Raw genomic sequence first — 14634 nt, 5'->3', positions numbered from 1 at the left:
TTTTTTTTTTTTTTTTTTTTTTTTTTCTTTGACGCTGTCTCCCGCGTTTGCGAGGTAGCGCAAGGAAACAGACGAAAGAAATGGCCCAACCCACATCCATACACATGTATATACATACGTCCACACACGCAAATATACATACCTACACAGCTTTCCATGGTTTACCCCAGACGCTTCACATGCCTTGATTCAATCCACTGACAGCACGTCAACCCCGGTATACCACATCGCTCCAATTCACTCTATTCCTTGCCCTCCTTTCACCCTCCTGCATGTTCAGGCCCCGATCACACAAAATCTTTTTCACTCCATCTTTCCACCTCCAATTTGGTCTCCCTCTTCTCCTCGTTCCCTCCACCTCCGACACATATATCCTCTTGGTCAATCTTTCCTCACTCATTCTCTCCATGTGAACAAACCATTTCAAAACACCCTCTTCTGCTCTCTCAACCACGCTCTTTTTATTTCCACACATCTCTCTTACCCTTACGTTACTTACTCGATCAAACCACCTCACACCACACATTGTCCTCAAACATCTCATTTCCAGCACATCCATCCTCCTGCGCACAACTCTATCCATAGTCCACGCCTCGCAACCATACAACATTGTTGGAACCACTATTCCTTCAAACATACCCATTTTTGCTTTCCGAGATAATGTTCTCGACTTCCACACATTCTTCAAGGCTCCCAGAATTTTCGCCCCCTCCCCCACCCTATGATCCACTTCCGCTTCCATGTTTCCATCCGCTGCCAGATCCACTCCCAGATATCTAAAACACTTCACTTCCTCCAGTTTTTCTCCATTCAAACTCACCTCCCAATTGACTTGACCCTCAACCCTACTGTACCTAATAACCTTGCTCTTATTCACTTTTACTCTTAACTTTCTTCTTTCACACACTTTACCAAACTCAGTCACCAGCTTCTGCAGTTTCTCACATGAATCAGCCACCAGCGCTGTATCATCAGCGAACAACAACTGACTCACTTCCCAAGCTCTCTCATCCCCAACAGACTTCATCCTTGCCCCTCTTTCCAAAACTCTTGCATTCACCTCCCTAACAACCCCATCCATAAACAAATTAAACAACCATGGAGACATCACACACATATATATGTGTGTGTGTGTGTGTGTGTGTGTGTGTGTGTGTGTGTGTGTATGTGGGTGGTTGGGCCATTCTTCATCTGTCTTTCTTGCGCTACCTCGCTGACGCGGGAAACAACGATTAAGTATAATAATGATAATAATGATACTAATAATCATAATAATAATAATAATAATAATAATAATAATAATAATAATATGATGATGATGATGATGAAAATAATGATGATAATGATAATCATGATAATGAGCAGATGGGTTGCCTGTGGACCGACTACCTTAACCTGGATTAGAAGATATGCACCGGCACATGAATGCGTCACGACCAGGAACGCTAATCACGGAAGTCCATATGTTAGTGGAGGTATAACATGTCCCGCAGGAGGAACCTTGGAAGAATTACCCTCCATTGAAACATTCAATCACGACTCATACCATGACCTGTTCTACAATACAGAACGAAGATGTAATGGACAATGAAAAACCTAGTGACAATAATACTCATTTATTTGAATAATACAAATCCATTTCATATTGTATAACAAGCAGGGATGAAAGCCTCCACTCCATCCATTTCTGGATGGTTGAGTCAGAAAATGAGATTAAAATCATTATACCTACAGCTAGGCTTGAGACGGTGGCAGGGGAAGTATTGCTTCATGACAGCGCGTCTGGCCCGCACACGCTCCTGGGGAAGGAGAGGTAAACAAAGAAATTCAATCTCAACAGATAGACAATTTCTAAATTCACTGATTTAAACTCATTGAAGATGAAAGCTAAAACCCATTTAGATATACGTTAACGAAATTCAACATACTGCTACATGATCTTGAGCTAACAAATGCCAAAACATTGAAAAAAGATTTCTGTTTTGTTTACAAGTTCAGGTTAGGATATCTAGCAAAGGGTATTGGGCGTCCCTGCCCTCCGCTATAGGGGCTACGAATCACAGTTCTGTAAAATCAGTTCTCACAAGTGCACGGAGATGTGTACTTGACCCACCTCACGTCAACGAGAAGGAGAAGAGAATCATACATAAAGATTCTCAAATACATGAGGATATATGACTGACTTACCTGACGGAGGAGTCTGGAGAGGTCTCTCAAGCTCTGGCTTATTATGCTCACATTGGCGGGCGATGCACGTTTTCTGATTACCGTAGACGAAGGGGTCCTTTGAGCTCTCCTCCCTTTGATATACTTTCTGGAGAGTGATCTATGTCTTGAGGATAAAGGTCTTGTAAACCATGAGAACCTCCTCATCATTCGACGTTGTAGAAGTGCCCGCTCCATTCCAGCTATCTTCTGAAGGCAGAAGTCCTTGTCCCTCGTGAGGGTGTCGGCTAAGAAGTCTGCTTGATTCAGCTCCACCTGCCAGGCCGAATGACCGACCGTGTCCGTCGACCGAGGCTTATTATACCCATAGAAGCCACAAGGAAGGAAAGTAGTCAGCAGTGTTCCCCAACACCATGCCCGACCTCACCTTCACTTGGTCATTATGATTATTTCCTTTTTTTCTTTAAAGGGAAAATAAATACGGCATTATTCCTTTCCACTTTTTAAATAAATTTTTAATTAATCGTTTTCCAATAGAATATATATATAAGAAAAATATGAAAGCGAGGGAGAGTTAACCATTCACATTTTAAGCAACAGGTCAACTGGAGAGAGACGCCTAGCCATTCTTCTGAGGACAGTGATAGTACACTAAAACATATTAGTAATTTAAGAATAATGTTAGTCATATTGGTATCTTATAAGTACACGAGAAACATCCTTTTGAAGCAGATCCAAACAAATCGCTACCATGGAGGAACATAAGAGCCATGCACGCGAGATGGGCTAAGATCAAAAGAAAGATTGGAGCTGATATGGATCCTGGCAGGTTAGGTTTGAGATCAAGTGTCGGTAGTTAGAGTCGCTGGTAGCTAAATGGTCCCACCCCAGGAACAGCCAGGGAGCAGGACAGTCAGGATAACAGAAGGATATGATAAGTTTACTAAAGTCTTTCTACTCCTTACGAGCCCTGTGATCTATTGCTGTTTGAACTCAGCCATACTTGGAGAGGACTTATTAGATCATAGTTCAGAAAATAAAAGTAGTCACTGTTGTCTTAGTGCCAGGATGGAACATTTCAAGAACAAAAATGATGACATTTGGTCTGGAAGTTTGAGCAAGCTCGTTGTTCCACTCAGATCAGCTGACAATGATTTAGGAAATCTGAGTATATCATATATTATGAGGGAATCTAATTGGTAAAGGTTGGTAGGCCTGCGGCGTGGTGGAGGGAAGGACAAGAATCAAATGGTTTGTTTAATCATATCAAAAATCATAATCGTTCTATTGACTGGAGTAATGTCGGGTGTAGGCCGAGCGCCCAACATACGAAGAAGAATAAGTGGCAGTCAGTGTTCAACGACTGATGTCAACAAGGCTGAAATTCAGTTTCCTGGTAGTCGTGAGGTCAACACAACGGAGCTCAGAGCAGTGTTTCCTCCTTGTTTGGCGTGAGGTCATATCTACCAAGCAGTGCAAGTGGTGTGGGGTTAGGGTCAGCCAAGTGTCTCGAATCAACTGAGCGGTAGTGTCAGGTCAGGTGTGGGTGAGGCAGGCCAGACCATTAACAGCGTGGAAACTTCCGTAGAAAGGTTCCAGGTAACAATGAAAAAGGGACAAGAATTGAATATTCTATATAGGATTAAGACTGATGACCCAAAATGGCTGAACAATAAAATAAAACGCCTTATAGTGCAGAAGAAAGGCTTGTACAACAAGGTTAAACGGGGGTAAACACAGTTTACTGATCAGCTAACGCAAATCAAGAGAATGGTAAAACCAGATATTAGGAAGGCTAAAAGAAATTACGAAATTAAGGTAGCTAACGAAGCACAAAACAATATCAAAGGATTTTCGCCAATGTACAGAACGAAGGTTAAGGAGAAAATTGGACCTATCAAATCGCATTCTGGAAAATTAATTGATAGTAGCATTGAAATGTGTGAAGTCGTAAACAATCCCTTCATATCAGTATTTACGCAGGAGGAGAATACAAACATTCCAGTTCAAGAGCAAATTTACAGCGGGATGAAAGCGGGAAGATGTGCGATAAAAGAATAAGTAAATTTGATATCTTGAAACAAATAGAACGATTAAAAGTAAACAAGAGACCTGGGCCAGATGGCATTTATGCAAGGGTCTTGAAAGAATGTAAAGAAGAAGCAAATGTTCCGATTCTAAATGCTTAAACAGTCTCTGGAATCAGCCGTAGCTGCTAAGCAATGGAGGACAGCAAATGTCGTTCCCATCTTTAAGAAAGTGGATAGATCCATTGCCTGTAATCATCGTCCTATTAATATGAAATCTATTGAGGGGAAATTTCTCGAATCAATTAGAGCGGACACAATACGGGAACACTTGGAGAATCGTAATCTCATTAAGGATTCTTAATATGCTTCACAAAAGGGAAGTCATGTCTCAGTAACATTCTCTCCTTTAATAGAATGTTTGAAACTGTTGATCAGGGTAAGATATTGTGTACTTAAACTGAAGTAAGGCTTTTTCCAGTACCTCACGAGCATCTACTTAGAAAAAATAGTGGCACACGACATCGGGGATTGTGTATTGAGTTGGATTAGGGAGTGGCTCACTGACAGAAATAAGCGGGTATACATCAAGGGAGATACATCGGATTGAGGCAATGTAACCAGTGGTGTTCCTCAGGGGTCAGTCTTGGGACCGCTCTTGTTCGTTATACATATACATATTAACCATTTGGATACGGGAATACCAACGACTTAAGCAAATTTGCCACTGATACAAAAATAGGAGCCGTAATTAACTCAGACGAAAATTCAGTGAATTTGCAGAGGAACTTAAATAGATTATCAAAATGAGCGGGTACTTGGAAGATGATATTCAACATAAATAAATGCATAACACTTAGTGTGGGTAAATACTAAAGCACTGCTTACAAACTGGACAATATCACTATTGGTAAAACAAAATGCGAAAGAGAGAGATGTAGGGGTACTAGTGAGCAAGGATCTTAAGCCGTGACAACAATGTATTAAAGTGTGTAATAACGCTAATCGGATGTTTGGGTTCATTACTAGTACTGTTAGCAATAAGACTTCCAGCGTATCATTACAATTATATTTTGCGTTGGTGAGAGCACATTTGGATTATTCGGCACAGTTTTCCGCTCCATATTATGCAGCTGTCAATGGACTGAACCAAGGCATGCGAAGCGTCTGGAGTAAACCATGGAAAGGTCTGTGGGGCCTGGATGTAGAAAGGGAGCTGTGGTTTCGGTGTATTACACATGACAGCTAGAGACTAATTGTGAGCGAATGTGGCCTTTCTTTGTCTTTTCCTAAAGCTTCCTCGCTGTATGGTGGTGGTGGTGGTGGGGGGGGGGGGGGGGGTGCTTTTCCCTGTGTGGCGGGGTGGCATCAGAATGGATGAAGACAGCACGTATGAATGTATACATATGTATATATGTGTGTTTGTGTATGTTGATATGTACATGTATGTATATGTGCGTGTATGGGCGTATATATATATATATATATATATATATATATATATATATATATATATATATATATATATATATATATATATATATATATATATATATATATACACGAACATTGTGCAGAGCAACGCACACCTTCATAGAACATACAAACCTCCAACAGCCAGGATCGAACCCGGGACCCCTGTGCAAGAGGCTATCTGCTGGCTATGTGCTCCAGTTGGGAACTGACCGGTGTAGACCCCGTTGCTCACCAACGTGAGACGAAGGGTATTCGAGTACATACTATTCGAATAGTTATTTCCTATTAGCCAGGCTCATAGCCTATCGGTTAGCATTCTCGCCTCTTGCACCGGGCTGGTAACTTTATCTTATCTCGCCTTGACTTTGTGCACGTATATTACATAATAAAACTATTCAATCTGACATTATATTCATTAAGGAGTGTGAAGTAAACTTCAGGTATTATTGTGAGGTAAGGTGCTAGGGAACACTGCTGACTGCATTCCCCGGGATCGCTTACTCGCCGATATAACCTGCCGCTCTGGTTGTAGCTGCTTGTGCTTAAGAACGAGTCTTCATCTAGTGACTTCCTATTATTGGTGAGATAGAAAAAACACTTCTAGAGAATTCTCAGTGTCGGTGCAAACGAAGGCCTTCACCAGCACTTCCCATCCACCCGTTCACAGCTCCTCGGTCCTTGTCTACTCTCCTCCTGCCCATCCTGCCATTCGTCGTGTTAAGTCTGATATCTCACAGCCCATGGCTCACCATCTTACGCAGCCACATCTTGCGGTATCCTACGAGATGACGCAAACTCCTCACATCAGCCATGGTCCACATCCTCAAATGGGCAATATAATCAAGTCTTTTGCCCACCAAGTATATCATTTAAAAGTCTTCAAGCCAAATACTTATGAAGTGCATGACCTAAAGTATACATAAGTGGACGTATTACCCCAATCTTATCAAACTTTTGGATTACCTCTGAGTTCTCGTCTGTGATGTGTCCAGCTGGCAATAAAATTCTTCCCCAGATGGTGCATGACGCGTCCAATCATCTTGCCTGGCCGCTGGAGCTAAGTGAAACGCTCTCCTTAGCCATCATAATCAAGAGGGACAGGAACTTCACCTTTGAAAAGATAGTAGGACTACAATATGCTCTTGTGCAACGTAAGGTCTGGAAGAATCTTTCATCGTTTCCAAAACCTTGATTCTCCAGACGTGGACCAGAAAACAGACGAAGAATGGCCCAACCACTCATGTACACACACACACACACACACACACACACACACACACACACACACACACACATACATGTATATATATATATATATATATATATATATATATATATATATATATATATATATATATATATATATATATATATATATATTTTTTTTTTTTTTTTTATACTTTGTCGCTGTCTCCCGCGTTTGCGAGGTAGCGCAAGGAAACAGACGAAAGAAATGGCCCAACCCCCCCCCCATACACATGTACATACACACGTCCACACACGCAAATATACATACCTACACAGCTTTCCATGGTTTACCCCAGACGCTTCACATGCCTTGATTCAATCCACTGACAGCACGTCAACCCCTGTATACCACATCGCTCCAATTCACTCTATTCCTTGCCCTCCTTTCACCCTCCTGCATGTTCAGGCCCCGATCACACAAAATCTTTTTCACTCCATCTTTCCACCTCCAATTTGGTCTCCCTCTTCTCCTCGTTCCCTCCACCTCCGACACATATATCCTCTTGGTCAATCTTTCCTCACTCATTCTCTCCATGTGCCCAAACAATTTCAAAACACCCTCTTCTGCTCTCTCAACCACGCTCTTTTTATTTCCACACATCTCTCTTACCCTTACGTTACTTACTCGATCAAACCACCTCACACCACACATTTTCCTCAAACATCTCATTTCCAGCACATCCATCCTCCTGTGCACATCTCTATCCATAGCCCACGCCTCGCAACCATACAACATTGTTGGAACCACTATTCCTTCAAACATACCCATTTTTGCTTTCCGAGATAATGTTCTCGACTTCCACACATTTTTCAAGGCTCCCAAAATTTTCGCCCCCTCCCCCACCCTATGATCCACTTCCGCTTCCATGGTTCCATCCACTGACAGATCCACTCCCAGATATCTAAAACACTTCACTTCCTCCAGTTTTTCTCCATTCAAACTCACCTCCCAATTAACTTGACCCTCACCCCTACTGTACCTAATAACCTTGCTCTTATTCACATTTACTCTTAACTTTCTTCTTCCACACAATTTGTATATGTATATATATATATATATATATATATATATATATATATATATATATATATATATATATATACATACATATACAAATTGGAGGTGGAAAGATGGAGTGAAAAAGATTTTGTGTGATCGGGGCCTGAACATGCAGGAGGGTGAAAGGAGGGCAAAGAATAGAGTGAATTGGAGCGATGTGGTATACCGGGGTTGACGTGCTGTCAGTGGATTGAATCAAGGCATGTGTATGGGGGTGGGTTGGGTCATTTCTTTCGTCTGTTTCCTTGCGCTACCTCGCAAACGCGGGAGACAGCGACAAAGCAAAAAAAAAAAAAAAAAAAAAAATATATATATATATATATATATATATATATATATATATATATATATATATATATATACACGTGAGGAGAAAGCATACTTCTCACGTATTCCCTGCGTGTCATAGAAGGAGAGAGTGGGGGGCTGGAAATCCTCCCCTCTCGTTTTTGATTTTCCAAAAGAAGGAACAGAGAAGGGGGCCAGGTGAGGATTTCCCTCAAAGGCTCAGTCCTCTGTTCTTAACGCTACCTTGCTAACGCGGGATATGGCGAATAGTATGAAAAAAAAAAAAAAAAAATATATATATATATATATATATATATATATATATATATATATATATATATATATATATATATATATTATCCCTGGGGATAGGGGAGAAAGAATACTTCCCACGTATTCCCTGCGTGTCGTAGAAGGCGACTAAAAGGGGAGGGAGCGGGGGCTGGAAATCCTCCCCTCTCACTTTTTTTTTCTTTTTTTTTTTTTTTTTTTTTCCAAAAGAGGGAACAGAGAAGGGGCCCAGGTGAGGATATTCCCTCAAGGGCCCAGTCCTCTGTTCTCAGCGCTACCTCGCTGATGCGGGAAATGGCGAATAGTATGAAAGAAAAGAAAGAATATATATATATATATATATATATATATATATATATATATATATATATATATATATATATATATATATATATATATATATATGAGTCGCCGACAGTGTGGGCATAATAAAGAAGAGCTTGGCAGAGCTCTCTCTCGCCTCCTTAAGGTAAGTGAAATGTATACCAAAGGAATTCACAGCGAGTCCTTTCTGGGCTGTTTGTGGGAGTGGAAGATACCAGAATCTCACAGATAAGGGTGGTAAAAGCTGGAACCCATAGAGATGATACAGGGTGAATAGGAAAGTGCAAATAGTGTAAGTCGTGGAAAAGAAGAGAAAGATTTATTGTTTAACCTTAAATCACTTAAACCACTCTAACTGGTAAATCATTCCATGTTAACTATACTTCGCCTCATTCGAGGTAAAATGTTTGGCTACGAGTTTGTAATCATGGCTACGAGTGAATTCAGGCGAATCAAGTCTCCAGTGAGGGACATCTGATGTACATACCTGAGTGGTTTCTACTTCTTTACTTCAGTATAGAAATATTTATCGGTCATTTTTTTCTAAAGGAATTACAGTTCTCTTAATGTTGATCTCTCCTTACGCCAGGAACGTCTGTGGGCCAGGAGCACCGCTAGGACTCAGTAGCTGCCTTTCAATCGCCTCCGAGGTTGAAGACAATGACTCCGGCGCCGTTAGCCTATATGAACCTTTTTGTACTTATGACATGACGATCAGCTAATCGGCTGAGCGGAGGCTTGCTCCCCTCCTTGTTAAGAAAGCACGAAACGAAGCTGTACCATGTGAATTCATGTGAATTCTCACCACTGTGTGTTCCACTGTCCATCATATCTTCGTTCTGTTACGTAATGCAGGTCATGTGTGGGTTATGGCTGACGTATGCAATTGCGGTTACTCCCAGCAAGGCTTCCCATGTGGAATATATATTATATCTGCACTAACTTCTACATGCCATGTATCCTCCTGGACCCAGCTAGACCAATATAGGTAATTTCCTCCACTGCCAAAAAATGGGGCCACCTTACAACAATTAAGGCGATATCGAACACCTCAGGTTAATATTATCAAACTTTTTGACAATAAAAATAGCAAATTGTCTTTTCTTTAATGAGTACAACATTAAACCAATCCTGATTATAAGTGGTTTGATTCTAAAAGGTAAGGGTCCGGCACTGCTGTTTGAATATAATTGTGATGTATACTCTCAGTACTCTTCGTGGTTTTAAATGTGGGGTTGATGGTTTTGATTCTTAACCAGCGTAGATCACATTCATTTATATGTGTGTCAATTTGAGGGAGACCTTCGGAACCAGGTGTCCTGGAACCTTTTATTACTGGGAAGAAAAAGTTTTTTGGCCAATATGAGCTTATCTACGATGAAGTATTCTTGTGTTTTTATTCCATAACCTTCTGATGATAAAGTGAAGTTCCATCTTTTATTATCTTAACCCCTTGGACCAGTACATCTGTACTCGTAATAGAAAATTGAACATTTGACCGTGCGAAAAATATTGTCTAAAAAAAAGTTCATCTTTCATTTAATATTGATTGCTGTATAACTTTTTCTGTTGTAAGAATTTTTTAATGACTAAAGTAATGAGAGGAGATAATTCTCTTCTTTGCCCAGTCAGGACCAGACCCAACTATAGCTCCAAATGTCTGTAATATAATACAGTATTACTCTCTCCTCGTATTTCATTATATTAAAAGTGGAATCAGAAGAAGGAGCCAAGTTAGGAGTGGTCATCCTCCTCAAAGATTCAGGCTGAGGTGGAAGGATGTGCGTGGATGTAACCAATATGAAAACGAGGGAAAATCAGGTAGTACGTTTGAGGAGAAGAACCTGGGTGTTCTGGCCCTGAGTGAATCTAAGCTCAAGGGGAAGGGGGACAGTTGTTAAGAAATGTCCCGAGGGGTAAACTTTAAAGTTAGTGAGAGGGTGAGAGTACAACAGGGCGTGGCACTACTGCTAAAGGAGCTATGGGAATGTGTAAGCGTTTAAAGAAATTAGTTCCAGAATGAAAGTGTATTACGAGAGGTAAGAACGTATGCACCTGATGGTGAGAGGGGTGAGGAAGAGTGATGGCGTGAGAAATGCTTAATGAATGTATGGGTTTTGAATGTGGCATTTGTGGATTTGGAGAAAGTGAATAGTATTGATAGAGATGACGCGTGAAAAGTGTTAAGAATTTACGGCTTAGGAGGAAAGCTACTAAAGACAGTAAAGAACTCTTAAGAGAGAGTGATAATGTGTGCGAGTAAGATTTCGGGGGGATAAGTGGTCCCAGGTGAAGACAGCCACCATGGCTGTTTGATCTGTAACTCTTAAGAGAGAGTGATAATGTGTGCGAGTAAGATTTCGGGGGATAAGTGGTCCCAGGTGAAGACAGCCACCATGGCTGTTTCATCTGTATATAGATGGGGGGGGGGGGGTTATTAAAGGGTCTCAGGAAGATGGACGGTTCTAGAGTATGGTGGGAAGGGGGAGGTCTGAGAACTGAATCAGTTGCTGTTTATGGATGACGCAGCTTTGGTGGTAGACTCAACTCATAAACTGCAAAAGCTGTTGCCTGAGTTTGGAAAAGTAAGTGAGCGTTAATGTGTGGCTTGGCAGGAGGGAGAGACAGTTTGGTTGAGTGTGAGTTTGAATGGAGAGAATATGGAGGAACCGGAGGAGTCAGATAGCTGGAATGGACATGGCACCTGAAGGTACTTGGGGAACTGCCGTAATCAAAGGATGGGTGAAGGGCAGAGGTTCTGGAATTAATATGTAATGTGCGAAAAGGGGATCACTGTCTGTGAGGGCACAGGTGGGTATGTTCGATGGTCCAGAAGTCCCTTCGGTGTTGTATGAATCTCAGTCGTGGGCTGTATATACAAAAGTGCAGAAGAGGGTAGATGTGTGGGAAATTTGAGGCAGTGTAAGGAGGGCTGGTTGTGTAAGTAATGATAGTGTAAGAGAGGTGTGGTAATAAGGTGATTTTAACTGATAAAACTGAACAGGATGTTCTGAAATAGTTTGGCCGTGAAGAGAGGATGAGTAAAGAGAGACTATGAAAATATGTGTTAAAAGTGGAGTGAGTAATGGGTAGATAGAGAAGATGGATGGATTGGGACTTTGATATACAGGAGCGTGAGCGACGTGCTCGGGACAGAGCGATGTGGCAAATAGCAGGTAGAGTGCTGTCAGTGGACTGTACTGGGGAATATGAGGTGGACTGGAAAAACCATGGGAAGGGGCTTGGCTGTGGATGGAAACTGGTTGTGACCAAACGAGGCAGTTCGTCTATTTATGGCGCTACCTCGTTATGCGAGAAACTTAGAATTAATAAAAAAGAATTGTAATCAAATCTTGAATGGTTGAGACTTCAACATAGTCCTGTCAGTACAAAAGAAATTGTTGTATCTGCTATTCAATACATTTGTGGTTTTCCCAAATAAACTAAAATCAGCCTCAAACGAAGTGATGGCTGGTTTGAGGGTTTTAGCTGCCAAAGACGTCGGATAATAACAGCCAGCAGATTTCCCTTGTTTACCAAACAGTCAGTAAAAAGATGTAGATATCCTTCATAAGTAGAATATTCTTGATCTGTTGATTATATGATTCTTGCTGATTAACTTTCATGTAATAGTTTATGATTGTGATATTCGTAATAATCAATTCTTCCCTCCAGGTACTTAATTCATTCGTAGTATTGTATTCCCAGTTGTTAGGGTTTCGATTATTCTGTGTATTTAACTTGGTAATGTTAGTTCAACCATTTGTAGCTTTCCGGTAGATCTTCCATTCAAGACATCAGTGATCGAATTCGTAATGATGTGAAACTGCCTTACTCAAAAAAAAAAAAAAATAAATAAATAATAAAGCTCAGGGGTAGATGTCATTTGTTAGATATGTGACTCAGTTTCCACGGTTATGCATAGGTAAGTCTGTAAAAGGTAAAGAAAGTCTCGTCCTCCATATGTGTCATCATAGTTTACAAATACAGCAAAACACGACAGTGTATTGTTGAGTTTATCATACAACACAGTTGAAAACTTACATTTAACATTAATGTCACATGAAACTAACATTATCTCTCTACAAGATTATTATCATGTATGGACCTTTTGGTACCTAGAGTGTTGATCATAAAACAAAGAATAGACATCTATTCTGAATAGTGAAAAGTCTAACGAGAACTGATTTCTTAATATACATACTGAATTCAGATTTTTTGATAGATGTATAGCGTATCTGAATGATAGATAGATTTGATAATGGTAATATAAGATAATTGTTATTCTGAAATCTTTGCCTACAAAATCTGAACAGATTAATAGATATATAGAAAAGCGGTAAAGTCTAGGAAATTTTCATGTAAATACAAAACTGTAGCGACATCCCATACCAGGTTATTTAAAAGGTGGAAATGGTCTTCATGAAAACTTAATGTATTAGGAGAAAATAACGGCTAATTAGAGAACAAGGTTTAAGCATATAAGGTGATAAATTCAGGAAGTAAAATGGGAAAGAAGAAGGATAAAGAATGCAGTGATCAGACCCAACCGATGACAGTGGAATCCCATAGCCATGCTCAGGGTAAGTATACTTGGCTGATTATGTATTATTCATTTAACAGTTGGCTGGGGGCCTTAAAAAAAATACCTGTACGAAAGGTAAATGGTGAAATAACAGTTTATTTAAGTGTTTTGCTTTATTTTTGAAAAAATGGCATTTTACCAGTTTAGCTCCGCATTGCTCTTAGCATTGAATATGGAATAATTATCTTTTGCAGTGCTAGTGTAGTGTTTAAAGGATATAGTAATAAGAATTTGTCCATATAAGCTTCTCATCGATTTTAGTTGTAATACTAAGTAATTTTGTTGATCATTGTTAGTTTAGAAAATGCAATAACATTTGTAAAGCATTGTACAGAGCATTATATCTTTTCGAACAATGTTATATATGACTATATCATAGTAGTTTTACAGCTGACACCCTACAGAAGCTATCAAATTCCTGATATGTGCTGTGTATTGAGAAGACATTTTTAGGTCCCGTCTGGGAACACCCATCCCCTAGGTTAGTTAAGGATTAGGATGTTTATCATCGCTTTCCAAGAAATCGCAGTTGGGGTAGCTGTAAAATTACTCAGTACTTTAAAGAAAATGCGGGGTTTATGAAACTTTAGTTATACACTATGAAAACCTCAATCAGCCTCTATAGCTGACAAGATTTATCCTGTTTTTGATATTTTGTATGAAGTATACCAATTACACTCATAAATGAACACCACTAAGGTGACACTGTGTGATCACCAGTAGCAAGTAAATTTGTTTTTATATTTTTACTGCTAGTATCATTTCGGTAATAGGTTTGGCTTGATGAGGTTTTAGTGGTAATTTAAGTATCACTTTAAATGTGTATGTGTTGTAGCTCTGGAATTTTGGCTGTGGGTCTATTGATTGATGTAAAGATAAGGAATCGACAGTTGCTTTGACATCAACAAGATTATTTCTTATATTTCAATAACAAATACTGTAATTTGATATTGAGGAGGATATTCAGGGGGAGGGAAAATTTATGGTCAAATGTTTAAAAATAATGTAAAGTACTGTAGAGTGAAATATTAAAAAGCCATCCTAATTTCCTCTTCACACTAGTTAGGTAAAGTATGCATTCTGTTATTGCATGATTTCCCTCATTTCATAAGGAACATGATTCTTTGGCTATCCAGTGGATGGTACCATGCATCATAAGATGTGGAATG

General features: G+C 39.9%; 1 protein-coding gene across 3 annotated transcripts in view; it reads left to right on the top strand.

Moving 5' to 3' along the window:
- Positions 1 to 12684: 12684 nt before the first annotated feature.
- Positions 12685 to 14634, top strand: part of LOC139765464 (INO80 complex subunit B) — a 64384-nt gene continuing 62434 nt past the window's right edge. The window contains exon 1 of one of the 3 annotated variants that reach the window (XM_071692841.1): positions 12685 to 12805. In XM_071692841.1, the coding sequence (XP_071548942.1) occupies positions 12760 to 12805 (46 nt within the window). In that variant the 5' untranslated portion in view covers positions 12685 to 12759. Of the gene's footprint in view, positions 12806 to 13038; positions 13464 to 14634 lie in introns of those variants that run through there. The other 2 variants (XM_071692842.1, XM_071692840.1) reach the window with 2 other exon arrangements.

This window comes from Panulirus ornatus, chromosome 55, assembly GCF_036320965.1.
Source record: "Panulirus ornatus isolate Po-2019 chromosome 55, ASM3632096v1, whole genome shotgun sequence".
Taxonomy (NCBI): domain Eukaryota; kingdom Metazoa; phylum Arthropoda; class Malacostraca; order Decapoda; family Palinuridae; genus Panulirus; species Panulirus ornatus.
The sequence above is the reverse complement of the archived record's forward strand: the minus strand, read 5'-3'. Positions and strand labels throughout refer to the sequence as shown.